Source organism: Phacochoerus africanus, chromosome 14, assembly GCF_016906955.1.
Source record: "Phacochoerus africanus isolate WHEZ1 chromosome 14, ROS_Pafr_v1, whole genome shotgun sequence".
In the NCBI taxonomy this organism is placed as follows: Eukaryota; Metazoa; Chordata; class Mammalia; order Artiodactyla; family Suidae; genus Phacochoerus; species Phacochoerus africanus.
Genome location: NC_062557.1, coordinates 44,272,933 through 44,299,450, shown reverse-complemented (window position 1 = coordinate 44,299,450; position 26,518 = coordinate 44,272,933). Strand labels below are relative to the sequence as shown.

Sequence of the window (26,518 nt, the reverse complement as noted above, 5' to 3'; positions counted from 1 at the left end):
CTGTAAGCATGGCTCTGTACCACGGCAGTGTAACACAAATTTTATTAGAAAGTAGTGTTTGTTTCCATCTCTATGCTGAGCAACAGAGAATTGTAGTTACATGACAAAGAGGTTCTCTCCTGCCAGAACCTGTGCCCTCCCTCAGGCAGACCTCAGTCAGGTGACAGATTGATTAGAACCAAGTACTGGTCTATGTGGTTAGCAGGCTTCCAGTTTTCTCAGAAACTTACAGGAAGGTCTGACCTTCATCCACACTTTGTTTACACTCCCCTGGGCTGCTCGGAGTTGAAAATTTCACACAGCCAAGAGCTGCTTTCTGAGTGGGGCGGAGAAACTCAAAAGAAAATTCCCCAAACCCTTACCCCACAGTCTGATTTTAAAAGCAAAGATTACTTCAGTGAGTTCAATGTTAGTATTTTAAGACGAAGGAGATATTTTTAGTTCAAGGAGGTAAGTGCCCAGAGTCCCAGACTACTGTGCTTTCTCAGAAAGAGACTTCTCACCACTGGGATCTGGATGTCAGGGCAGTAAAGAGAGGCTACAGAGCTGGGGAGGCCAGAGGCCAAGCATTAAAATACCTCAACGGGGATCTGGGACTTTGAGTATTAAAGGGCTGAGGAAAGAGGCCAGTGGCCTCAGGCAGAAGCATTCCAGTCTCTGTGGGAAAGCCACAAAGCTAAAGCTGGAATCTGGCCAAGGGAACGGATTTGTCTTCATCTTGTTCCTCGGTGAAAGCTGGAAGAACTGTTTGTAGCTGATCACCACGGTGCCTCACCTGAAGGTATTTAGACATTCAAGATTGTGACAGGTGTAAAATGCCTGATTAGAGTCATATTTCCCTGACCCCCCCATCATGTCATTTCAGGTCCTTGTGAGTGTCTGCCAACCCCAGCCTGGCATTTGCCCATGGGCTCTATGGGGTCAGCCTTGAGCAGCCGCTGAGCTGTAGTTAAGAGTAGTCAAGAGATACAAACTTGATAACCTTTGTCCCTTCCTGACCAAGTAGGTGGCTCTGCTGCTTTGTTAGGCTGGCTGAATGGCTCCTTCCCTGGCATTCCTCTCGAAAAGAATTCGAATAAGCAGCCTCCCAAGGGCCAAGCCAAACAGAAAGAAATGAAAACCAAAGCCCTGAAGAGGAACCTGCACCCTTGGCCAAGACCTGGTGCCTGGCATCTTCACAGCCAAGTTATCCAACAAGAAGGAAATGAAGAAACCTCACATCATCCTGTGTTCAGGGACTCACCACTGGGCAGAACCACCATCCCCAGCAAGGACACAAAACCAACAGCATGAATGGGGGTCGGGGGACTCACGGCCAAGCACAGCCGCCTCTGCACAGGGCTATGGGCAATCCTGGGCTCTGCATTTGCTGATCTTGGCTGGTGGGTGTGCAGGTGCAGTGCCCACAGGCTCCACAGCTGTCCTGCTGCAGCTCCTGCTCCTGGCCCCTGTGACAGCTCTTCAGCTTTACAGTAAGTAAGGACATCATGCCTTGGAGCCAAAGGCAAGAGGACCAAAGACAGCAGTCATGTGAGACCCTAGGAGTCAGTATGTCAGTATAAGATGCGGGGGTAAAACATCCTTTCTTATAGGGGTGTTATTAGCACCAAAGGTCCTAATTCACACACCCTTCCCACCTCTGTGCTCTCTGGGCTGGTTGCTTGGCCAGGCTGATAAAGCCAGAGCCAGGCTTTTTTTTTATTGCTGCTTTTCTTTCCCTCCCTCAGATTGATTCTATAGGGAAGAGGGAATTAGGTTCAGAAAAAGAAAGTGTGGGTCAGGGTAGAATCCAAATCTGAGGAGAAGTACAAAGTGCTTAAAGAAACAGATCCCAAAGGTATCGAAAGGACCAAGGGTCTGCTTTATCCAGAGTCTTAACCCTGGAAGGATAGCAGAAATACCCAGTCCTCTCATTATTAGACTTAAAACTAATCATTCCCTAGATTATTTTTTAAAAACCAAACTCATCAAGCCTGTGCTTAAACAGCTTAGGAAAAAAGGAGCTCCACCTGTAAGAAATGGGCCTCCACAGCACCAGAAGCCACCTTCCCCAGAGAGCAAACCCATTCCCCATGGGCCTCCGCTGAGGCCTAAAGTAGCCCTTGAGTAGAGCAAAGGGGCTCAGCAAAGGGCCAAGGGGAATGCTGTCGGCGGGAGGTGAGCAGGTCAGTCCATTCAGCCCAGGGCTGGCGGCGGCTCCGGGGGTGGGGGGGCGGGAAGGGAGATGCTGAGCAGAGGGGCCAGGACTCGGTCATCCCGAAGTGCTCAGGGGAGCAGGGCGAAGAAATATGGTCCCTCCCCTGCTCAGGCCCTCTGATCTCCCAGGCAGGGCCTGTCATGCCTCCCGGTGCTGGAGCAGAGACCCAGCCAGCAGCAGCGTGGGGTGGCCTGAGGGACAGGGTTCCATAGGAGGGGAGACAGGGCGTCCTGTGCCCTGACTCCCGGAGGGTCTTGTCAGTCGCGATGGGCAGACTGGTGGCCCAGCTGCCGGTCATCATAAGTGCTGTAGCGCTTGACGTGGATGCGGCGGACGCGGTCCCGCAGTTCAAAGGTCTCCTCGTCTTCACTGGGGGAGGCCTGGCTGCGGCTTCGGCTTGTGGCCTCCAACAAGGAGTTGTCGGGGACTCGGGGGGTCTCGTAGAGTAGGACGTTGAGTGTTTCCTCATAGATCCGAGCCTCTGGGAATTCCACCTGGGGAGAGGGAGACAAGGGACCGAATCAGGTTTCATCCCAAAGAGGGAGAAGCAGGTCAGGGCCCCATGGTCCTGTGCTGACTCCATAAGGCCTCCAGAACTCTCTCAAGAGACGTGGCTTTCTGTCTCTGGTGGGAGGGTGGGGATACCCAGGGCCTTAAAGAGGCAGGAGACTAGTCCCTCCCCCTTCCCCTTCCATTCCGGACCAGTGGACTAGGATGTGTAGAGGTTATGGCCTTGGCTCTGTGGTCAGGCCTAGGTACGGATGCAGCCCTGGGCTTAACCTTGCTGTGCCTCAGTTTTCACATGTTAAAATCTACCTCAGAGACTTGCTGTGCACATTACATGAAAGATGTAAAATGCTTACCAGAGAGCCTGATGCCTTTAAAAGCTTGGCTTCTCTGAGCCCGTCACGTGCACACACCTCTCCCCCCCAGGAGCTGCCCTTCCCAGCAAAGCTCTGCTGCCTCCAAAACATGCTTATGGGTTCCCAGCCCCTGCTCCGGCAGCTGTTCTCCAGGGAGGCACCCTCTGCTCGCAGCCTAGAGAAAGTGACTTAGCCAAGTTTGTGTTAAATACCTCCTATCAAATGCCTCACACGAGCCTGGCACTGTGTTGCCACTGCAGAGGCTAAACCCTCTGAGCCGGAAAGCCCGGCCCGCACAGGCCAGAGAAGAGATCTGAATGGCTGTTTCTACTGCCCTGCACTGCTTCTCCTAAGAGCTGTCTTGCTTTCAAAAGAGCCCTGTTAAGTTCACACTGTCATTCCTAGGTTTTCAAATGAGGAAACTGAGGCCCAGACGGTTTAAATGACTCATCCAAAGTCAGAAAACTGATAAATGGTGGGACCAGAATTCAAATCTGAACTGGTCCAACTCCAAAGATCTGGTCCTCCTGTGGCACCAGACTCTTCCCTGCTGGTCGAAGGCCCTGCCTCTCAGCTGACCAGAGCAGAGTTCCGAGCCATTCCCTGAGCCCCATGTGTTGGCTTTTGTCCCTGCCCAGCACCATCTGAGCCAGTTTAGGAAAGAGCAAACCACACGCCCTGTGGGGAGCGGGCCAGTCGGGGCTGCCCTGCCTGTGCAGACGGAAGCCCATACCTTGGTCTGCTTCTTCTCCGTGGCGTACACGATGGAGGTGCAGCACACCTCTGCCAGCTTCCGCCCCTGCCCGTAGAAGGACCAGCAGCAGATCTCGTCGCCGATGACGTCCTTGATGAAGAGCACTCGGCCGTTGAAGCGCAGGGAGAGCTTGTCGAACAGCTCGATGTTTTTCAGCAGGTGGTCGTCAGAGTTGCTGAAAAACCGGTGAGGTCCCCGCACAGGGGTGGGTGCTGGCCAGGCTCTCCCCTCCCCTCCCCTCCCCTCCCCTGTCATGCTCCTGAGATGAGGATGAGTCAGGATGCTAGAGGGATAAGGAGGGAAAGGGTCTTGGGGCCCCCTCTGGGGTTGGGGGCCTGGGAGGAAAAGGAGTGAGTTGGTTTTAAGTTAAAGCAGAGAGAACGGAGGGAGGGAGGGAGGTCTCTCATTAGGCCCAGGACAAAGGAGGCCCGTGCCATCGCAGCAGGAGGACCTCTTCCCTTGCTGTGGGGGTGACACTGGGCACATGTCTGCCCATGGGAGTCACTGAGAGGGTTTGAGTCTCCGAGCCCGCAGCCTCTTGCTTATACTTAACTGTGGCCTGTTGAGAGGACACTGGGGGACAAGGGGTACACTGGCCCAGCTGTGAAGAGTAAAGGCTTAGGAGAGTCCCAGCCCCCTGGCGCCCAGCCTTCCTCCACCCCACATGAGAATGCTGGGACAACACCTAGCCGGCTGCCCAACATGACGCATGTTAAGGGGTGTACGTGTTCTGTCTCCTCCACATCCCTGCCAGGGCCCTGCACCGAGGTCCAAATGCCTCAGCTCTCATCTCCCTCTACTCTCTGTTCTCCTCCTGAGACCCAGCCCTGTGCCACCTGTGCCAGGTGCGCCGGTGACTTCCCTTGGGTCTGCTGCCCAATCTCTGTCCACTCAGCCCTTCCCCGGGCACTGCCGCCCACCCTGCCTGCCAGGACGCTCCCCCCTACCTGGTGTAGGAATACTTGTTGTTGCTTCTGTTATAGAGCAGCTTCACCACCGGCTGTGAGGGAAGAGAGTGTGAGGGCAGGCAGGGGCCCGATGCCCGCAGCCTGCAGCCCGCAGCCCTGGGAGACCCCTCAGAGGGCCCAGTACCTTGGTGGATGACTCGATGAGCCTCTCCTCCTCCTTCAGGGATGTGATGATGGGGATGTTGCACACAGGCTGGTAGGACTCCTTCTTGTCCTGGGTGACAGAGTGACGCACACAGCCAAGAGTCTTTCTTGAGATCGTCTGTTTGCCAGGCTTAGCCAGGCTTTCCCCAGGAGCCGTCAGAGCCCCTCTGCCATGGCCACCCCCTGCTTGTTGAGGAGGCATCAGACAGAGATGAGGAGGCCCCAGCTGGCAAAGCGGACCCCTGTTTCTAGAAAATCTAAAAGCCAGATACTTAGACATGAACTAGAAGCCAGGCCTCGTCATACCGCCTGAGTCCGTCACCTTACAAACTGGCTGCCAGCTTACTCGGCCTGGGCGATGCCTGGTGTGTCTAACTCGGTTTGGACCCGTGAATCACACCCACCACGTGGCCTTCCAGGAACTGGACCCTAGGTCCCTAAGGTGGGGGGGATCCTGACCTCGTCGGCCTGGCCTGCCGCGGCCTCCATACCTGCAGGGCGGTCTGGCACATGTTCACCAGCCCCTGAATGAGGTAATATTTCGCTTCCGCCATCAGTTCCTTGATCTCTTGCCGGTTTTGAGGGAGGATGATGGTGTCATCCCGGAGGTAATTCAAAATGGTGCCGAAGTGCTTCCCACATCGGTCTATGAGGATCCAGCCTAGGGATTCAGATGGGCCCCAGAGGGTACCTCAGAGCAGGGAGCAGCTGATGAGGTGCACAGAGCCCACAGCACAGGGTAACAGAAGCCACAGGTAACCTCTGGCTCTTAGGTCCATGGCTGCTCTTCACCCTCCTCCCCAAAACCAAGAACCACACGTACTGGGCAGACGCCGGCCCTGCAGGCTCTGCGGAGGCCCCAAAGGTATAAGCTCAAGACCCCTCGGGCCCACCTCCTGGCAACACAGAAACCACCCGGCCCTGCTTGCCTTCTGCCCATTGCCAAGTCACTATGGCCACAGTTCCAATGAGAATCTAGTCCTCTGTGAATATTTTAAAAGTATGGGTTGTCTCCCTGGGAGATGTGTAAACACACAACATTCTGTGTACAATTTCAAAGAATTCTGAAGCTCTTCTGAGAGCTCCAGGTGAAGGAGTCCTGCACTAGGTGAACAGGAGAAAAGAATCTAGATTCTCGATCTGCCAGGCTTAAGCCTTGCCCTCAAGTCGCTTCCTCAGGAACGCTTTCCCTCCCCACCTGCCCAACGAGCCTCAGCGCCTCACCTTCTTTGTCGGTCAGCACCTCCATGCGCCCACTGAACATGGCCTTGAGCATGGTGTCGTGCCGGGTTAGTGCCCGCACGGTGGTGTAGTACAGGGAGCCACCCACATTGAGCTGGACGTATTTGTTGCCCAGGCCACCACCCTTGAAGCCACTGAGCTTGGGCTTGGCCCCTGAGGCTGGGCACAGACAGGTATCCCCTGACATCTCCCGCTGCAGGTAGATCACCACACGGCAGGAGGTTGGCTTAGAAGGCTCCGCCGTGGTGGAAGGGTCACGAGTGAGTGGCCAGTGGAGGCCAGAGCCTCATACTCTCAGCGCTGTGAGCAGAGAAGGGAGAGGAGACAGGAGTCAGTAGAGGGTCCCTCAGCCAGGAGGGGACAGGAAGAGAAACACTGACCATTAGTCATTCTCTCCTTAAGAGCCCAGGACTCCCTGGCAGAGGCTAAGGCCCTAGGTAATGGCAGAGGACATTCCTGCTGTTCTTCATGGCACCAGGAACCAGGTCTGGGAGCACAGCCTTCCAGAACCCAGGGCTGGTTGCCTCACCAGCTCTGGGCAGGCAGGGAGGACAAGCACACCCTTGGAGCTAGTCAGAGACAGCTCCAGAAACAGGCTGGGCAGGACCCACCAGTCAGATTCAGCTGTTTTCTTCTCAAGGTTCCCAGGACCTAAGACTTGAAGCCGAACCTACTGGAATCCAGCCAGCCTAGGAGTTTCCCAGGAGTCTGAGGGACAGGATGCACTTCCTCTCTAGCGATTCCAGAGCAGCACAGCCCGCACCAGTGCTTCCTTTGACATCACCCAGAGTCTGGCTTCGGGCAGGCAAGTAAAAGCAGCTTTAGGAGAGCATGGATTGAGCCAGGCTGGAGGGAGCCAGCCAGTGTTCCTGGCAGAGGTCACCTGAGCTCCAGTCGGGGTTTCCTGATCTTCCCCCCCCCCCTTTTTTTTTTTGGCATCAGCCCTGTCCCAAGTTCCTGAAATTGAAACCATTTTCCAGGATAGAACAACGACAGGATAGCTATTTTTGGTTCTTTTTCCTAAGAGGGGGGGCCCAGCCCTCTCTCTTCCTGCCCAACAAGAATGGGGAGAAAGGGCTAGAAAAGGCCAGACGATAACTTGAAATACAGTAGGTGATTTGAAAACTGAAATGTTAAGAGGAGTTCATAGGAGGGAGGCAGGAGGAAAGCAGAGGAGGGCAAACCCAGGTCACCCCTCACGATCTGGATTCTATATCATATGTCCTGGTTTTCTAAAGTAACACTAAAATTCATTCACTGAAAGAAAAAAAACAGCCAACATTCTCTGCATGTTTACTATGTTCCAGGTACTATTCTAAGCATTTAATATATATCAGCTCATTTAATTCATTTGGCAATAAAACAATATCGTGTGCCTTCCAGGTTAAGTAGTGGGGAGAGAGAGATGAAAAGATATTGTCCTTGCCTTCAGGAAGTTCAAAGAAGCATGATAATGTTACCAAGAATAAAACTAATAAGAATTAGCATTTATTATGCTCCTGCTTTGTGCTGGGTGCCTGGGATACAGAAGTGAACAAACAAGTCACAGCCTCTGGGAGTTTACATTCTAGTGGGAAGAAACAGGCAACAAATAAGAAAATAAATAAATGAGCAGGTAATTCCAGAAGGTGAGAAATGTACTAAAGATAATAAAACAGAGATAAGAGAGTGACTACAGAGAGGCACTAATTTAGATGGGGAATCAGGGAAAGCATCTTAGGGTAGGTGACGTTCCAGCTGAGGTCTGAAAGAGCATTCCAGAGAGATGCTCTTACAGAATAGTAAGTGCAAAGCTCCTCAGACACAAGTTTTAGTAACAGAAATAAGGGCAAGATGGCTGGTGCACAGCAAGAAGGGGCAAATGCTGGATCATATTGGAGAGTTTGGGTTTTATACTAATTGCAGTGGCATTGAGTGTAGGGTTTAGAGCCGGGGAGTGACAGAATCTGCGATCATTCTGCTGCTGTGAGGAGAATGGATTGTAAGGGTGCAGACGGAGGAAGAGTTGGCAAGAGAGGATGAAGACCTGGACTACAGTGGTGGTGATGGAGTCAGAAAAAAAAAAAGTGAAATGACTTCATTTCATCATCACAACATGCACAAGTTTACATCATCATCTCCTCTAAGTCTAACCCAGAAATGTGCTTAGCAGAATGCTATGCACATTCTGAAGTATTTAATATGTCAGTGTGTTAGACTGAAATTGTCCCTGAAAAGATTTAGGTAGGTCCCTGGGAAGAGAGTCCAAGGAAGCGCCAGAGCAGGTGCTGTATGAAATGCCGAATTCCTCTGGTGGCTGGTTCAGTAGAGATGAGATGAGCCCCCACCAGCGGATTGCCCAATCAATAAGTAAACTTGAATGGTATGAGGTCACCTTACCTTCCTCCGCCCACCCCAAAGGAATAAATCCACCCCTTAACAGCGGCTGCCAACAGAGGAAGACAAATCCAAGCTAATCTCTTCTTTTTCCTACAAAGCAATTGCTTTGAGCCCATGGATGACATCAGCCCAGATTCCACCCGCTCAGATTCCGCCCAGGCCAATGGGTTCCTGGAATCCTGTGGCAGGTGACGCCCCAGAAAGTAATTCCAGTGAGAATGAAGTTTCCACTGAGAGCCTCAGTGCTCTTCCTTCCGGACTTTGTGTGTGGGTATTTGGGGATGCTAGGGGCGTATCCGTGTCACGCTCGGTGAAGCTAATGGGAACCCAAGCCGAATAAAGGCCAAACAAACAAGGCGGTGATAGAAGTGGGGTCCTAAGGAAAGAAGGTCCGAGAAACTCATCACACGGAGCATGGCGAGAGGAGGAGCCGATCCCCTACAGAGGGGGGAATCTAGCAGAAATCCAAGGGTGTAAATTTCATGCTTCAGCCAAAGGGTTTGGGGAAATTTAGCGAGACTCAACCTCTCTGTGGCCACTGTAGAGTCTTCCTCAACCCGTATCCCGCCTCACCACCGAGAAACCGAGACCGGCTCTAACACCCACCCAAAGGATTTGAGGTCTCCACCTCCCTTCGCCGTCCCACGCCTTTTCCCCAGGACCGGGTAGGGTTCTCTTGGCTCAGCCCAGGACCCGTCCATCCCTTCCCCTAGGGCATGGGCAGACTCGGCTCTCACCCTCCCTGGTGGCGCTTCTCCTCTCAGCTGGGTTGCAAGTCGACGCCGTGCCGCCCCTAGACCACCGCTTGCCCGCCAGCAATCTCGGGCGGTAAACTCACATTCTCCACCCCCGGACTCCGCCCCCAGGCGGCCAGGGCCTGAGACTGTGAGGCCGGTCAGGCATAGCACCCAATCAGGGCGGAGGGAGGAGCCCCCAAGAGTATTCCGCAGCGAGCGCACACCTACTTCAGGCCGACTTTCCGGCGCAAAGACCTCTGGGTCTTGTAGGCAGCCATACCTCTTCCCAGGCCTCTGTCTCCCAGCATGCTCTGCCAGCTGGGTGGGTGTAAGTGCTTCCTGTGCCCGGAAGTGACGTTAGGCGTAAACAGGTCTTGTAGCCGTGGCAGCGGTTGAGGCAAGCTGGCTGGCTGGGTACCGGCTGCCCTGACGCGAGAGGGGAGTTGCCTGCGGACCTCAGCCTGAGCCGCAGGCGCTGCCGCTGCGGGGTGGACAGGTAGGCTGTGACTTCGGGTCGGGGATGGGCCCGGGGCAGGAAGAGCCTGACAGGCCCGCGCCCCGAGGAAAAGCAGTCCCAGGGCGGAAGAAACGTGGGAATTCCTCCCGACTCTGGGAGCGGTTTTACCCGGGCTTGGGCCTCGAGCTTTTCGCTTTGACGCTCGCAACCCTTCTAGGAGGAAACTGCGGCTCAGATAAGTTCAAGGAGTTTACGTAGTGAAGACAACCAGCCCCATCACCCAGCTTTTCCTAACTTTCTCCACACCGCGCGGGTGGAGGTAGCGGCCAGCGTAGAGCCAGAGCCAGGGTGGTGGTGGGGATGGTGGGGGGACGAGAGCGCGACGTCCTCCTCATCTTCAAGGAACTCAATTCGGCCCTTATACCCAGTGTTCCTCAGATGAGCGTGCGGTGGGAGTTGGGAGAGAATCCGGTAGTTGGCTGCGAACCCTCTCCCTCCACTTCTTCAGGCCCGATCCATCTCATTCAACCATCCCTTCCAGCCATACATCTGGCTCAAGCCAGATGTATGGGAATCTTAGCTGACTCTCCTTCACTCCTCTCCAAACCCCTACTTTCATTCATCCTTTACTAAGTCCTATCAACTCGACTTTACCAAACAATTCGGAACACTTTCCTTCAGCTCCAAGCCTTGGTTACTGTAATAGCCTGCTCTGGGGTTTTTGTTTTTCTTGCCTCTTTTTAGGGCCGTACTCGCCGCATATGGAGATTCCCAGGCTAGGGGTTGAATCGAAGCTATAGCCACAGCCACACCAGATCGGATCTGCCACCTACACCCTCAACGCATGGGATCCTTAACCCAATGAGAGGGGCCAGGGATCTAACCCTCAACCTCATGGTTCCTAGTCCGATTGGTTTCTGCTGCGCCACAATGGGAACTCCTAGTCTGCTCTGTTTTAGCAGTCGTTCATACCACAAACATTTGCTGAGTGCAAGTTCTGTGCAGGCACTATGCTAGATGCTAGGGTAGCAGTGATGACCACATAGGAGTAGCCCCATCTCTTTTCCCCCCCAGCTCGTTCTCCATCCTGGGTCATTGATCTCCAAACGCCACATTTGATGATGCCACTCTGCTGAGAATCCGCTGGCTACCTTTATGAGATAATGTAGGCTCATTACCGCAGCTTTCAGAGCCCTTCATCATCCAGTGCTAGCCTCCCCATCTTGCCCCATCTCATTCTCTCCCCCTTGCTCAGTGTTTCAACCATACTAGCCTTTCAGCTTTTGGAACATGTTAAATTTTTTACAGCCTCAGAGTCTTCCAGTCTTCACACAAGCTTTCCCTTCTGCCTGGAATACCTCCTCCTTGCTTCACTTGGCAAGCTTTTGAACATCCTTTAGGTCTCATTTTAAGTGTCACTTCTTTTCTTTCTATGGCTGTACCTGTGGCATGTGGAAGTTCCCAGAGCTAGGGGTGGAATCCGAGCTGCAGCTGAGGCCTATGCCTGCAGCCATGGCAACATGGGATCCAGGCTGCATCTGTGATCTTAACTCACTGAGCAAGGCCAGGGGTCGAACCTGCATCCTCACAGAGACAACGTCAGGTTCTTAACCCGCTGAGCCACAACAGGAACTCCCAAATGTCACATTTTGGAAGAATTTTGTGTATAAATTTTTATGTAATTTTGCTTACATATGAATTATATCCTCCTGCTATGGCTTCACATAGCAACATGTGCTTTTCCTCATACCATGATCACAGTTTGTGATTGGACCTTCTGTCCAGAGGTCAGAAACTAAAGAATTAAGGCATTTTCTTCACTCCTTTATCCCCAGAGCAGGGACTCAGTAGATGTTTGTGAATAAATCCACGCTCTTAGAAGGGAGTGGAAGTGGAAGCACCTTTGTGCGCGCAGATTACTTGAAGCTTTCTAGAGCAGCTGGTCTGGTAAATCACCTGTTAGGTGTTAGTGTTCAGACTATATGTGTAACTAGGACAAATGGGGAGACAGTTCTTTTTATTTTTTATTTTTTATTTATTTATTTTATTGCTATTTCTTTGGGCCGCTCCCGCGGCATATGGAGGTTCCCAGGCTAGGGGTCGAATCGGAGCTGTAGCCACCAGCCTACGCCAGAGCCACAGCAACGTGGGATCCGAGCCGCGTCTGCAAACTACACCACAGCTCACGGCAACGCCGGATTGTTAACCCACTGAGCAAGGGCAGGGATCGAACCCGCAACCTCATGGTTCCTAGTCGGATTCGTTAACCACTGCGCCACGACGGGAACTCCTATTTTTATTTATTTTTTTAATGTGCTTCTCTCAGCGCCTTTCACCAGACCTTGACTTGTGTTGTGGTCTAAGCAAAACTGAGCCTCCTATTCTAACATCTTTTGTTACATATTTAAGATAAGTTTACAGTTCCTAATGGAGTTCCTGTCATGGCACAGTGGTTAACGAATCCGACTAGGAACCATGAGGTTGCGGGTTTGATCCCTGGCCTTGCTCAGTGGGTTAAGGATCCAGCATTGCCGTGAGCTGTGGTGTAGGTTGCAGATGTGGCTCAGATCCTGCGTTGCTGTGGCTCTTGTGTAGGCCGGCGGCTACAGCTCCGATTGGACCCCTAGCCTGGGAACTTCCATATGCCGCGGGAGCGGCCCTAGAAAAGACAAAAAAAAAAAGTGACAGTGCTTTTTAAAAAGCCCAATTATAAGGAAGCTTTGGATGATCAAAATGTTTTAAAAGGAAGATGCTAGCTTACTTACTTGAGTGGACTCCAGTGAGGCTAAAGGCTCTGGACCACAGTCATGTACAGCCAGACGCGTATAAGTTGGACCACACGGTGTTGGATGTGTTTTTCCCTCCCTTACTTAAACTTTTTGAATTAGAAGGAAATCAGTGTTTCCTTCCCAGAAAGTTGAGGCATCTTTTGGACCAGGAATTCAGGGTGCCCTGGAAAGGTAGAAGATATCTCTGTTGGTTCCCTTGCTTCTGGGAAAAAAACCCCAAACTCTTTAACTTAGCATAGAGGGTCTTTCTGATCTGGTTCCATCAAGCTTTCCAGCTTCATCCTCTGTCCTTTCATCTTCTAGGCCCGATAGGCCCTTCCAGTGGCTTCATGCTCTTGTCCAGGCTGTTTTCTCTGCTCGGAATGCCTTTCCTTGACCTCCGTATTTGGTATGTTCTTGTGGATACGTCATTCCTTTTTGTGTTTTCTGCTGGAAAAAGACTGACTCAACTTTAGGTCCCAGTTCAGGCCATTGTACCTGTGGCATACACTGGGGGCAAAATTCTTACACCTGGCTTCTTATTTTTTTTTACCCCTAATTTTTAATTCACTCAGATTTTCTCTTTTAGTTGCTTTTCGTATTGTTCCAGTACTGCATTCGAAAAGCTCTTTTATGTCCTTTTGGGTTCATAACTGGGGATACGTGAATATACTTATGGCTCACAACTCAGTTCATGTATCACTTCCTTACCCCAAGTTAGCTGTTCTGGTCTCCTCCAGCACTTTAGTGATGTATCTGTAAACGCACTTAACATGGTATGATTTTTCAGTGTATATGTCTGTCTTCCTCCAGCTAAACTCTGTGCTCCTCCAGGGCGGGCACCATGTTGCACTCATCTTTGCCCCCAGCATCTAGCAGTGTTGGCATGTAGTAGGCACTCAAGAAATGTGTGTTCAGTGAACGATGCCTGTGACAAGCAACCGGACTTTATTCTTTCCTGACCCTTGCTCCTATGACATACCTCCTCCTGGCTGCTACTGTCACCCCTTCAGAGCAGAACTTCTCTAGGGAAGCCGGAAGGGAAACAGGTGAGACTCAGAGAGGTGGAGGCAGAGGGAAGGGGAAGCCTTTGGAGCCTCTGGGTTTCTCGCTCTGGTGTCCGGGGCCAGGACTGGGGCTGGGCTGGAAGCAGGCATTTCCTTGGGTGGCTGGGAAGTGATCGGGATTGGGGCTGGTTTCTTTACAGCTATGGCCAAGGATATCCTGGGTGAAGCAGGGCTGCACTTTGATGAACTGAACAAGCTGCGGGTGTTGGACCCAGAGGTTACCCAGCAGACCATAGAGCTCAAAGAAGAGTGCAAGGACTTTGTCGACAGTGAGTGTCGTGTGGGGAGACACGGTGCCCTTAGCTTGGAGCTCTTCCAACTGTGCCCCACCCCCATGCCTGACTGCAGCTCTCGGCCCTGGCCTTTATGAATCCCATATGCTACCCACCTTGGCTGCCTGCCCTCTTCTGCTCTCCTGCAATCTCAAGCACCAATCAAAACAAACACTGCCATGGGGAGAGGAGGGTGTTTGTTTAGATCTGCCAGCTCAAGAACCTTAAAACGTCAGAACTGTGGCTTAGGGGTGGGAAATGGAGTTATGATTTGATTTCTTGGGAGAAATAGTGTTCTTGGTGGCAGACTTGCCATTATTTGGAGTGAAAGTTGATTAACTGAGTTTCTAAAGGCAGTTCAACAGACTCAATGAAGTCTTCTTTTTTTTTTTTTTTTTTTTTTTTTTTTAGCTTGAGATAGCCAGAATGGCTCCTGTCCCAGCAGCCAGGCACATGCAGTAAGCAGTGAATATGGAGCAGAGCTAGGCAGGAATTTCTGAGCCTCCCAGGGGCTCCATAGGCTATACAGAGAGTTTGACTGGTGAAGGTAGCTTGGGTTCTCTGGCCAGTCTTCTCATAGCTTCATGTTGTTCTACCCTCTGGGCCTTAGTTTATTCTTAAGTAACATGGGGTTCCACCACACCCAGGGACCTTGAAAAAAGGCAAATGGGTGATTATGTCCTTAAATGCTTTGAGTTTTTTAATAGTTCTTGTCACAGAAGGAAAGCCCCCACCCGACTGTTAACTGAGGTCTGGTGTCTGATCTGTGGTTTGTCTAGAGGCAGCGTTCATGTCCTGAGCCAGTGGGGACTCAAGATCCATGTATGTCCCAGTCCAGCTCTGGGAACCTAGCCGCCCTTCTCTAGGTTCAGACCAAGGGTGGCAGATACCAAACTTTTTTTGACAAATTAGAAGGGACAGTTAGCCCTGCCTTCCTACACCAATGGAATGCTGAGGGAGAGTGGTGATGCTGAGAAGATAAAACACTTTTTTGTTCTTTCTCCCAAAGAAATCGGCCAGTTTCAGAAAATAGTTGGTGGTTTAATTGAGCTTGTTGATCAACTTGCAAAAGAAGCAGAAAATGAGAAGATGAAGGTAAGATCAGCATGTTTTGTCTAATCTTGTCCTGGAACCCTGGCTCACTAGCCTCTCATCCTTCTGCATGCTTGACTTTTGGGGGGGTGTTCTTTAATTAAAACAAGATTTTAAATAACAATTCCTATACAAACATCACATTATGTTGTACACCTGAAACTAATATGTTATTTATACCTCAAAAAAATTCTTGATGAGAGTAGCATATACACACTTCTGTATAAATGATTAATGGGAACCTACTGTAGAGCTCAGGGAAATCAACTCAATAGTTTATAACAACCTGTATAGAAGAAAACAGGGGAGGTATATATATATATGTATGTATAGCTGATCCACTTTGTTGTACACCTAAACTAATATAACATTGTGATTCAACTATACTCCAATAAAATTTTTTTGAAAAGTTCCTGATCCAGTTAACCTGCTGTTGAATCCTTATATGCCAGTATACTTTTAGTCATTGCTTATCTTTTTAAATTTATTTTGGCCTCACCCATGGCATATGGAAGTTCCTGGGCCAGGGATTGAACCCTGCAGCCACAGCAGTGACAATGCTAGATCCTTAACCCCCCTGCCTCCAGGGAACTCCTCCATGGGCACTTTGGAATCAGGTTAATCCTCTTCTGACTTATTCTGAAAGCTCTGGGGCTCAACTTTTCCCCTGCTGGGCACTGGGATAGTCCCCAGGTATGCCTTCCCCAGTTGAGGGCTTAATGCTGAAGATGGTTTTTTAGTTTGTTTGTTTGTTTGTTTTGGGTTTTTTTTTGTTTGTTTTTTTTAGGGCGGCACCCATGGCATATGGAGGTTCCCAGGCTAGGGGTCGAATCAGAGCTGTAGCTCCAACACAGGATCCGAGCCACATCTGTGACCTACACCATAGCTCATGGCAACGCTGGATCCTTAACCCACTGAGCGAGGCCAGGGATCAAACCCACAACCTCATGGCTCCTAGTCGGGTTTGTTGACTGCTGAGCCACAACGGCAACTCCTGAAGATGGTTTTAATGAAGCCAGGACCTTCTTTGGCAATGTGTTTTTCTAGGCCATTGGTGCTCGGAACTTGCTCAAATCTATAGCAAAGCAGAGAGAAGCCCAACAGCAGCAACTCCAGGCACTAATAGCAGAAAAGAAAATGCAGCTTGAAAGGTAAGAAGTTTTGATGTGAAGCAAGTTCTTTACTCAACTGCCGTTCTATTTTTCCTTCTTAAATGGTCACCTCTTGTCCTTATTCGTCGTTGTTCCCTCGGGAATAGTGTCTTGTCACCCTGACTTAAGGATTTTAAAAATAAAATTACATTTGATGGGATGAAAATGTATTAATAGCAAACACCCCGTAGTGGTTTAAGAGCATGAAAGCTCAGGTAGCGAGTGTCCAGAGGTGGCTGGCTCTCTGCAAGGCAGGCTCTCTGGGCTGGCGACTTCTCATGAGTGGCCCCTGGTAGGGCTTTGCCTCTTATTTCTCTTTCTTGCCCTCACTAACTTCATTTTAAACTCACACCATTTCTTGGAATCATCTAAATCACCTGTATTCTCTAGAAGAATTAAGCCCATGGTTTATTTCATCCATTTTTAGGGCTTCTAACAATTTTGTTTTTCAGGTATCGGGTTGAATATGAAGCTTTGTGTAAAGTAGAAGCAGAACAAAATGAATTTATTGACCAATTTATTTTTCAGAAATGAACTAAAAATTTCATTTTCTAAGAGGACCAAAAAAAAAAAAAAAAAGGAAAAAAACTCCACAACCCAAACCAAAAAGACCTCTGTACCATTTGTACCATTCCAGTGACTTGACTAAAGACCCAAGTGTGTCATGGGAGATGGTGTGAGGAATGCAGCATCTCTGAAGGCAGTAACACAGATCTGGGGGAGCCTCTTCCAGATGTCAGTGTGTATCTGCAGGTGAACACCCAGCAGCCATTGCGGTCCAGGTTCTCACCTCTTGCATTTTCAGTCTGAACTGAGCAGCCTGGCAGCCTGTAAACTTTGGGGGTTGTTTTTTTTTGTAAATTTGCAAAGCTTTGGAAGGCAAAGCAATAAATTAATGTTTTCAAATGGCTTGATGTATCTCCTAGTGCCCCTGAGGTGTACATTTAACCTTTCTTTAAGAAAACCCTGGGAGTTCCCGTTGTGGCGCAGTGGTTAACGAATCCGACTAGGAACCATGAGGTTGCGGGTTCGGTCCCTGCCCTTGCTCAGTGGGTTGACGATCCGGTGTTGCCGTGAACTGTGGTGTAGGTTGCAGACGCGGCTCGGATCCTGCGTTGCTGTGGCTCTGGCGTAGGCTGGCAGCTACAGCTCCGATTCGACCCCTAGCCTGGGAACCTCCATATGCCGCGGGAGCGGCCCAAGAAATAGCAAAAAAAAAAAAAAGAAAACCCTGGACTCTCTAGCCTCTTGTCACAAAACAAACCAGGCAGTGGTCAGCACCTACTTTTATTTGGACCAGACACACAAATCAGACAATACTCCCAACAATCAGACCATTAGGGCTTGTCAGCAAAACAGGCAAAAAGGGGGGGCTAACCAGGACCAGTGTGTACCATTACCCATGTGTGTTCACAAGTCTTTTAAGTTGGCCTCGAGCATAAAGCAAGCTACCAGAATGCCCGGTCCTGGCATGTGAGGAGAACCTGTGTGCACGCGCTGCAGCTGCCATGCCCAGCCACCGTCCCCGTCCCCTCCGAGAACAAGACGGGAAGGAACTACTCAACTATGAGGTGAGCTCAAGTTACCCCGTACGAAGCACAACTCCAGCTCAGGTCTGAGACACCAGAAATAAAGGAACTTAATGTTCGGTGGTCTGTAAAAAGTAATAGAATAAGGTATGGAAAGAGGAGAAACTAGGAGACTACAAGAACCTCTTCTGGGACGACCTGTTTAAGAGAGAAACAATACAGCTTCCAGCTTGACCCACTTCTGAAAGTCATGCCAGGTAGGAACTTTAAGGAAAGCTAAGTTTCAACCGCTTATAGGGTATCTCCCCCCACCTAGGGCTGGGGGCAAGGAAGTTTTTAGTGAATATTACGGAACCATAATTGCAAACCTACAAATGGCCCGCGGTGTCCCACTATTCATTTTGCTGATCAGTGCTGTGCTGAGGCAAATTGTGAGTCAAAGGCTTAGTCGCACATGTACTGTGGGTCACGTGACTCATGAACACGCCAAAGATGCCAAATATGTTTCTTGGAAGTTTATCTAGTTCCTGGTCTCTCCTGCTTTTAGTATTCCTGCAGTGGAGCACAGGGACACGGTGAGGGCTTTGGCACTTCCCTATACCCTAGCCCACAGCCCTCTGCCCATCCTCAGGTGATGAGTCTGTGCCAGCGCCCTTGGAAGGTGAAGGTTTGATGTGCCCCCCGCCAGTGTCCTGCTCATGTGTGTTGCTGCTGGTGTGTTTCAAATACTACTGAAAACATGGGTTCTGAACAGGTTTTCTGATACTGGGTCCAACAGGAAACCGCCCTCTGGGCACTTTTCCGCTGGGCCCATGGTTATTTCTCTCATTTTTTCTTTCTTTTCTCCTCAGACTTGTAGTAGGGGTTCCGCAACATGAAAAGCAGAAGCACGAGAGGGATGAGAAAGTAGGGGATGTAAACAGACAGAAGGAATAGTCGTTCGTGGAAAGTCGTAGGTCCTTGTCCTTTGAAACAACTGGCTTTGGAGAAATCCTCGAACAGAAATGTAGAGAGGATTGGAATCAGAGTAGTCATGGTGTGAACTGAGTAGATGATTGCAGGGGTGCGGATCCACTTGCAGCCTCCTGAGGTCAGGGGAGGAAAAGAGACAAGGGTTAGATCTGCTCCGAGCTCCCCAAGAGCCTCCACCCCCTCTGCGGGCTCCCTCTGGCTCGGTCATTCTGCCTCCTTTCCCAGGTGGAAACAAATGGAAAACTTGGTGCGATTAACAGTGTCCAGTGTGCACACGCACGTGACAGCTGGAGTCCCAGCGCAGGGACTGCTAAAGAGCAGGGTGGGGGGCGGAACTTAATCCAGGAAAACTCGAGGGCAGTAAAATGGCCATTACCCATTAAACCGGCTGGTCTAAAATGCACTTGAAAGTTAAGCTTCAGGAATCAGCTTGATGCTGCCGCTTATAAGCCACTATGACACGACCCAAAGCAGAAAAACAAAAGGCAACCCACAAAAATTCTGTGGGGGAAACTGAAAGGAGCAAGTCCAATCTTTAAAGCAGCCTCAGATTCTTGTGTATGAGGGACGTCCAGCCGACCACAGACACCAGGCTCGGCCACATCAATGTTTCCTGGCAAGATCTCTCCCAGCCCGGCCCATCAGGTCCTGTATCGCCTCACACACCATACAGAGACTCCTCCCTCTCTGTTGGTGAAACTTTCCCAAAAGATCCCTGGGACCTGGTTTCAGGGCAAAAATGGGATTTCCCCACCATTTACTAACCTTTGAAAAAGGCATATGTTGCAAAGGGAAAGAAAGGCAGCTGAAACACAAGCTCGCAAAACAGGAAGGCCTTAAACCACGCTGGGGGGCTCTGGAGCAGAGTGTCTTTGAACTCCTGGGTATACCACTTGCACAGGTTTCTCAGCTGGGGAAAGATGGGGATCACGATGAATGCAGCCACCTGGCAGGTCAGGCTCGGCAGCTCCAACCCACTGGAAGAGCCCCTCAGTATCCAGCCCCCTTGGCTTCAGGCACACCCCCGCTGGCTTTTGAGATGCAGCCTAGATAAAAACTCACTCAGGTGTTCGTTCTGCTCAGCTCTTCCAGCCTGTGTGCTACCAAGCATTTGCCTGTGACTCAGCGATAACACATGTGCAGTTGTGCTGCCTACTGTCAAGAGCAACAGTACCTGGCACTTAGTAGGCTCTTGGTTTGCTGAATGAACACACAGACTTGACATCTGCCAACAATAACCTTTGTAAAGAAATCACGTGTAAAAGCCATTCTGACATTGGTTCTTTCACACCAGCAACAGCACAGCAAGCTCCGAGGGCTAGATTTCCTCAAACACAGAAATGAATTTCCTTTTTTGGGGGGTGGGGTGGGGGGAGGAGATAAACCTAATGTCTGTGAGGATGCAATTTTAGATAATTAGGTAATCTCCAAATCTCAAGCTCCTGATCATTCTTAACCCCCCCCCCCCAACCCATTCTAAAGTATTTATTTCCCCGTTTTAGGAGACCAGAGGATATTTGTAGAAAAACTGCCCCAAACCACAAACTATATAGCTTCTAGGCTGTCAAGAGTGAGTGGTCTCATCTCTAGCTTGGGCCCCACCTTCGTACACATCAAATCAAAAGATGCAGAGCTGCCGTGAGGTAGGTCACAGTTGCGGCTCATATCTGGCCTGGCTGCGGCTGTGGCGTAGGCCAGCGGCTACAGCTCTGATTTGACCCCTAGCCTGGGAACCTCCATGTGCCGTGGGTGTAGCCCTAAAAAGACACACAAAAAAGACGCGGATCCATGGTGACACTGCCATGGTGGGGGGAGGGGGGCAGGGGAGTTAAGGCTGCCCTTTTTGTGCTCATTAAAGAGCCCAAAGCCTAAGGGCTCTCCACACTACGTAGTTGAGTTTAACTCAGAGATGGTGCCTTCAAAGCCAAATATGACAAATCAAGACAACTTCCTATTACAATGGAAAATCCAAAGATACTTTCCCTGCTTTTTTTGTTTGTTTTTTAGGGCTGCACCTGCAGCATGTTCAAGTTCCCAGGCTAGGGGTCAAATTGGAGCTGCAGCTGCTGGCCTACACCACAGCCAAAGAAACACAGGATCCAAGTCTCCTCTACGACCTACATTACAGATCACAGCAACGCCTGATTCTTAACCCACTAAGAGAGGTCAGGGATCGAACCCGCATCCTCACGATACTAGTCAGGTTCATACCCTGCTGAGCCACAACAGGAACTGCTCATGTTGTTTTAAGCCATTTTAGTTTTTGTAATGTTACAGGAGCAATAGGAAACTAATGCACATTGTGTATGTTTGAGCTTGTTTTTTGTCTTTTTGCCTTTTCTAGGGCCACTCCGGCGGCATATGGAGGTTTCCAGGCTAGAGGTCTAATCGGAGCTGTAGCCACCAGCCTATGCCAGAGCCACAGCAACATGGGATCCGAGCTGCGTCTGTGACCTACACCACAGCTCATGGCAATGCCCGATCCTTAACCCACTGAGCAAGGCCAGGAATCGAACCCGCAACCTCATGGTTCCTAGTCAGATTCGTTAACCACTGCGCCACAATGGGAACTCCTGAGCTTGTTATTTAACTCAACTCTTACTTGACAGCTGAAGCTACACAGCTCTGACTTGCCCAAGACACTCAACTGGTTCTTGGTCCAAGTTCCCAGACTGCGTTCCAGTGCTCTTGCCACACACAACCCACACTTTTCCCAGGAAAAGGTCGGTCAGAGATCTTCCCAGTTTAGGGGTCGGAGCTACAGACACACCACACTATGTCTGTAACTTTTTGGGAGGGTCAGACCCCTGGAAAAGTTGATGGAAGCTACAGAAAACACCAGCTGCACACAATTTTGCATACCCCTTTAGAGGTTTGTGGCTCTCAGGTTAAGAACCGCTGCTCTGCAGAGAAAAAGCATTTAGGGAGAATCAGTGGCAAAACCAAGTCTTTTGGTAGACAAGTCACCCTTGCTCACAATTCTACAGATTGGAAAAGCAGGGAACCAAGGACTGGAATTCTGTGATAGAAGGTTACAGGGTCCAGACATGAAAATAAAAGTGAAGAAATAAAAAGCATTAAAGCAAAGTTTGGAATGGAGAATGTTCTCCAACAACCAGGAAATGGGGCTTCCGCCTATTTCTACTCAGGTGATCATTCTTCCTCAAACCCAATTAAAGACCAATTTGAAAGGGTAAAGCTTTTGAAGTTGCTAAGGACGGTCTGCGAATGTCCTTTAAATGGGTCTAATTTTACTTGTATTATTTCTTTGGGATTAGCCTGCATTTTTACAGCTCTCCCAAGAAAACACAACTTTAAAACAAATCCAGAAGTTCCTGTTGTGGCTCATCAGAAAGGAATCCCACTAGGAACCATGAGGATGCAGGTTCAATCCCTGGCCTCGCTCAGTGGGTTAAGGATCTGGCATTGCCATAAGCTGTGGTGTGGGTCGCAGACGCAGCTCAGATCTGGCGTTGCTGTGGCTGTGGTGTAGGCCCGCGGCAACAGCTCCGATCGCACCCCTAGCCTGGGAAACTCCATATGCCGGGTGTGCGGCCCTGAAAAGCAAAAAAAAAACCACACACACAAATCCAGCGTGTGATTCAGACACTGGTTAATTCGGCCACTTCCCTCAAATATTGACAACTGACCAGAGCTGGGGTGTGAGAGCCTCAACAAACCCAGGGGGACCGTAGTTAAAAGGAGCAAGGTGTCTGCCCCCAGGAGCCTCGGGGAGAGCGGCTGGAAGACAAAGAAAACCCCGAGGAAGAAGTCGAGTCGAAGGGTAAGGAAGGGCCGCAGTGCCGGCGGGAGGGAAATGCGGAAGGGAACCCTGACAGCGAGGCCCCAGCAGGGGAGGCCACGGAGACGCCGGAGCAACCACTGCGCCGAGAGGCCCCAATTTCGGCGACTGGCGGCCAGGACCGACGGCGCCCTCACCTCGACGGGGTAGAGATCGGGTGGCAGCAATGCCTGCATATCCACGAGCAGGGTGACGGGGATGTGGGAGAGGAAGTAGAAGCCCAGCAACCACTCCAGGCCGCGCCGGACACCCAGACGCCCCATCATCCGTCGGCTGCGCCCGATGGGAGCCGAGGATATGCTCGCAGGAAAGCTCTGTGGGTACAGAAACACTCCGTGGGTACAGAAACACTCCGTGGGTACAGAAACACTCCGTGGGTACAGAAACACTCCGTGGGTACACACCCACGCCCCCGCAGTCCCGGGACAGCGCCCCGCCCGGCCGTGAGGACGAGGCCGGCCGTTCCCATTGGCTGAGAAGCCGTGCGCGGCCCCGCAGCGTCCCCAGAGGGGGCCCGGGGACCTTTTCTATTGGTCGCCGGGAGAGCCGCGTGAGGTGGGGGCGGGGCTTCTCGGCCGCAGCGTGGAACCGGGAGGGGTACGTGGAGTATACCCTGCGCGGCCTTGAACGCTGCTGGGACCTCTGGCCTTCTTCCCGCGACCGCGTGTCCGCTGCGCTCCGCGGAGGATCCCCTGCGTGGCCCTTTCGCTTATTACTCCTCTGTTACTTTGCTCCATCCATGTAGTGCTTGTTGAGCACCTCCGGTGTGCCCTGCTGTGGGCGCTTTATGGGGATAGAGTTCCCAGTGCAGTGGGGTGTCACCCATCAGGGCCGGCCGACACTGAGTGGTGGTCCGTGCCGTGGCGGCAGTCACAGGCCGTGGGGACAGAGGGCACGAATACTGCCCTGGCAGGAGTTGAGGGTCCTGGAAGCCTTCCGGAGGATGCCTAGAGGGCAGCTAGCCTCGATTAAGAAAGAAGCACAGGGATATAGCAGGAGGTAAAATTGACAAGTATTGGTGGTAGGCTGAGGAGAAGGAGGGAGGCTCAAGGGTTCGTTTATTCATTCTGTAAATATTGATCTTAAATTATTCCAGGTCTGCCCTGGAACAGGATGGGGAAGGGGGGCTGCCATTCACTCAGAAGAGGGAGGTAGAGGAGAGGTGAGTTGAAGAGAGTGTAATGTGGTTCTGGCCAGGTTGTCCCTGAGCAGCCTCTGTAACAGCTACGCAAAAAAGACTGTCTAGTAGGCAGTCCGATGAAATGTCTGAAGATGTAGATTTGTGAGGAATCAGCGTTCGCTGGGAGTTGAAGTTTTGAGAGCAGAAGGCCTGTCAGAGGCCTTAGACGACCTCCAACCTCAGGGGTCACGGAAGGAGGGGGCTGCGGTACAGGTGGACAACAGGGGTGTGATGTCTCAGAAACACAGGGGAGGAGGGACGGTCACCTGTGTCAGAGCAACACTGAATGGTACCCCGTGGCCTTGTGTGAGCAGCTATACGGCTGGTGGAGGCAGGAGCCAGATGGCAGCAGGGCAGAGAGTGAGGAGGTGGGGAACTCGAGGAGGTAGGGCATGTAGGTGTCTGATTATGAAGGGGAGGAAGCAGCAGCTGAGGGAGGATGTGCTCAGGAGAGAGCTTATTTATTTAGCTTTCAGAGGAGAGAGACTGGAGCACTTTCACTTATTTAGATGATCCTAAAAGTTTCAGGGTCGGGGGAGAGGCCGTCCATCCAGGGGGCAGAGGGCAGGAGATGTGACTCAAGACCGAGGAGGAGCCGGAGAGAATGGATTAGGGTTAGGTCGGAGGAGCGCTGAGCTCCCCAGGGTGGGCTCAGTGGTGCTGTGACAGAGAAGTTGTCCCTGTAGAGGATGCAGGTGAGACGTGTGGCCGTTGACCTGGAGGCCCCCCACTCCTTGGCCGTGTGCTTTTCTCCATTGTGAGGTCTGCACAGAAAAAGGCGGTAGGACCCATCCAGGCTGGGGCTTCGAAAGACAGTGATTGAAGAGCGTGCCGTTCAAGCAGGATAGGGGTGCGTGACGTGAAGCCAGAAGAGGCTGGGAGACGGGAAAAGTGAGCAGATTTGAGGCCTTGCTGAGGAATAAGCCTTAACGTGATGGGAGTAACTGGATGAATGGGCCAGAAGCTTGGGAGAGTTCGCCCGGGGGTACAGTGTCGGGTTCCAGGCATCAGGAGGAGGTTCTGCCCGTGAGAAGCCACGGCTGAAATGGAGTGAGGGCACGGTGTTTGGAGATGAAGTGAAGGGACAGAGATCCCAAGGTGTGGGATTGATCAACCCCAAAGGCCACCGCAGGTGGTGGCGGCAATCCAGTGGAGAGAAGGCCGTGAGCCCATTGCCAGAGTCTTCAGTGTAGGAGTTCCCGTCGTGGCGCAGTGGAAATGAATCCGACTAGGAACCATGAGGTTTTGGGTTCGATCCCTGGCCTCGCTCAGCAGGTTAAGGATCTGGCGTTGCCATGAGCTGCGGTGTAGGCTGCAGACATGGCTTGGATCGGCTGTGGCTGTGGCGAAGGCCGGGAGCTGCAGCTCCAATTGGACCCCTAGCCTGGGAACCTCCATATGCCGAGGGAGCAGCCCTAGAGAAGGCAAAAAAAAAAAAAAAGACAAAGTCTGCAGTGTATGTGGGGGCATGACCGGGAGGGAGGTGGGCGTGGGCTGAGGTCTGGGGTAAGCCTTGGAGCGTGGAGGGGACAGGGTGTGGAAATGGCCGGGAGGAGCAGGGAGGCTGGGGACCCCACCTCCTGACCCTGTGAGCTGCTGGAGTGTGAGAAAATGAACAGCCTGCACGGGAGGGGCCTGTGCGGGAGCGGAGACCTTACTGCAGGGGGTGAGGGTGAGGAGGGGGGTGTTGATTTGGGAGTCAGACAAGGTGGAGGGAGGGCCTAGCAGGAGAGGGAGGTGCAGCTTCCTTCTGGGGCGGTGAACAAACAAGGGATGGAGGGTGGCTGGACATGGTCAGAACACAATGTTCTGGCGTCCCGGGACCTCTAGGGGGCAGGCTGGAGCGCTCCTGCACCGCGCTACTCAGGAGGGGGCCTGGCAATGGAGCCCCCGCAACCCCCTGCAATGGCTCTCAGGACTCGGTGAACCTTTTAAGCTGTGCTCGGTGCTGATTGTAACTGTTTGCTGGGATTTGCCCAGGGACAGTGATAAGTGTACAGCTGTTGAAGTGACTTTGCCTCCCAAAGCACCTCACCCAGCCAAGTTTGTTATCTGTAGATAAAGATTTTCAAGGCCAAGCGCGTTTGGAAGGCCCACCATCCATCCAGATCTCCGTCCAGCTGCTGTCTTATGTTTGAAATTCCTTGAGTGGGGGAACCGAAGCTTGACAAGCCAGATAAGTGACAGAAGATAAATGGCTTTGGGGAGGAGAACGAGGCTTATCAGCAGATGCTCACCCAGGACAAGTGCTGAGTGAAAGAATGACTTAAAAAAAAATAAAATGAGTTCCAGTCGTGGCGCAGTGGAGATGAATCCAACTAGGAACCATGAGGTTGCGGGTTCGATCCCTGGCCTCGCTCCGTAGGTTAAGGATCTGGCGTTGCTGTGGCTGTGGTGTAGGCTGGCAGCAACAGTTCCTGTTAGACCTCCATATGCTGTGGGTGTGGCCCTAAAGACAAAAGACAAAAACAAAAAAAGGCCTGAGCAGCTTCTGTCCTTTTGAGTGAGAAGAAGTGGCAATGAGCACCTTTTGTGAATTATTTGTCCTGTGATGAGGCAAACATCACTAACCCCACAGTGGACCCCAGAGCGGTGGACACACAATTCCAGCCTTGTAACCCCAGGCGAAAGATGCTTGGAGAAGGCCCGCCCTAGACCCACCACCTTCCTCTTTGGTCGCAGCTGTTCAAAGCTCTTTCTTCTCCCTTTTCTTTCTCCTTAAAATGACCCACCCCACCCCTGCCGACCTCCTCCATCCACCTGTGTTTTAAGGCCCAAAGGCCTCCTGCCCCCGCCCCCGTCTGCTGGATCACTGCTGTCACAGGGGCCCTCCCATTCCCTCTGAATGACACTGAACCGGGTACCTGTCTGCACACCTCTCCTGCTAGACTGTAGGTTCCTTGACTGCAAAGACTGTGCCTTTGGCATCTTTATTGTTTTTCCT

General features: G+C 51.5%; 3 protein-coding genes across 10 annotated transcripts; 1 reads left to right on the top strand and 2 right to left on the bottom strand.

Moving 5' to 3' along the window:
- Positions 1-23: 23 nt before the first annotated feature.
- TNFAIP1 (TNF alpha induced protein 1) lies at positions 24-9,461 on the bottom strand. Its single transcript, XM_047759371.1, has 7 exons — positions 9,285-9,461; positions 6,151-6,468; positions 5,418-5,587; positions 4,907-4,996; positions 4,762-4,814; positions 3,794-3,989; positions 24-2,691 (listed from the first exon to the last, which is right to left on the bottom strand). Exons 2-7 carry the CDS (start codon positions 6,353-6,355, stop codon positions 2,455-2,457), a joined length of 951 nt encoding a protein of 316 aa, XP_047615327.1. The 5' UTR covers positions 6,356-6,468; positions 9,285-9,461; the 3' UTR covers positions 24-2,454.
- Positions 9,462-9,622: 161 nt separating this feature from the next.
- On the top strand, positions 9,623-17,001 carry IFT20 (intraflagellar transport 20). 8 transcript variants are annotated; one of them, XM_047759376.1, is made up of 7 exons: positions 9,623-9,780; positions 12,834-12,918; positions 13,344-13,558; positions 13,717-13,845; positions 14,858-14,943; positions 15,988-16,091; positions 16,544-17,001. In XM_047759376.1, exons 3-7 carry the CDS (start codon positions 13,483-13,485, stop codon positions 16,623-16,625), a joined length of 477 nt encoding a protein of 158 aa, XP_047615332.1. In that variant the 5' UTR covers positions 9,623-9,780; positions 12,834-12,918; positions 13,344-13,482; the 3' UTR covers positions 16,626-17,001. The 8 variants fall into 8 exon arrangements, with proteins under 8 accessions (XP_047615332.1, XP_047615333.1, XP_047615328.1 ...); XM_047759377.1 differs by having other exon boundaries at positions 13,323-13,558; positions 16,729-17,001; XM_047759372.1 differs by having other exon boundaries at positions 13,323-13,558.
- A 361-nt stretch (positions 17,002-17,362) lies between these two features.
- On the bottom strand, positions 17,363-22,765 carry TMEM97 (transmembrane protein 97). The gene is made up of 3 exons (XM_047758111.1): positions 22,532-22,765; positions 19,358-19,502; positions 17,363-18,705 (listed from the first exon to the last, which is right to left on the bottom strand). Exons 1-3 carry the CDS (start codon positions 22,658-22,660, stop codon positions 18,446-18,448), a joined length of 534 nt encoding a protein of 177 aa, XP_047614067.1. The 5' UTR covers positions 22,661-22,765; the 3' UTR covers positions 17,363-18,445.
- Between the last annotated feature and the right edge of the window lie 3,753 nt (positions 22,766-26,518).

Excerpts from the sequence above, each read along its gene's own strand:
- TNFAIP1 (XM_047759371.1), bottom strand. The coding sequence starts at position 6,355 with ATGTCAGGGGATACCTGTCTGTGCCCAGCCTCAGGGGCCAAGCCCAAG. Across the intron at positions 4,815-4,906 it reads TCATCGAGTCATCCACCAAG|CCGGTGGTGAAGCTGCTCTA; the intron begins GTACTGGGCCCT and ends CTTCCCTCACAG. Across the intron at positions 2,692-3,793 it reads CGGAGAAGAAGCAGACCAAG|GTGGAATTCCCAGAGGCTCG; the intron begins GTATGGGCTTCC and ends CCCTCTCCCCAG.
- IFT20 (XM_047759375.1), top strand. The coding sequence starts at position 13,483 with ATGACATACCTCCTCCTGGCTGCTACTGTCACCCCTTCAGAGCAGAAC. Across the intron at positions 13,559-13,716 it reads GGAAGCCGGAAGGGAAACAG|CTATGGCCAAGGATATCCTG; the intron begins GTGAGACTCAGA and ends GTTTCTTTACAG. Across the intron at positions 13,846-14,857 it reads GTGCAAGGACTTTGTCGACA|AAATCGGCCAGTTTCAGAAA; the intron begins GTGAGTGTCGTG and ends TTTCTCCCAAAG.
- TMEM97 (XM_047758111.1), bottom strand. The coding sequence starts at position 22,660 with ATGATGGGGCGTCTGGGTGTCCGGCGCGGCCTGGAGTGGTTGCTGGGC. Across the intron at positions 19,503-22,531 it reads CCGATCTCTACCCCGTCGAG|CTGAGAAACCTGTGCAAGTG; the intron begins GTGAGGGCGCCG and ends ATCTTTCCCCAG. Across the intron at positions 18,706-19,357 it reads AACATATGCCTTTTTCAAAG|GAGGCTGCAAGTGGATCCGC; the intron begins GTTAGTAAATGG and ends CCCTGACCTCAG.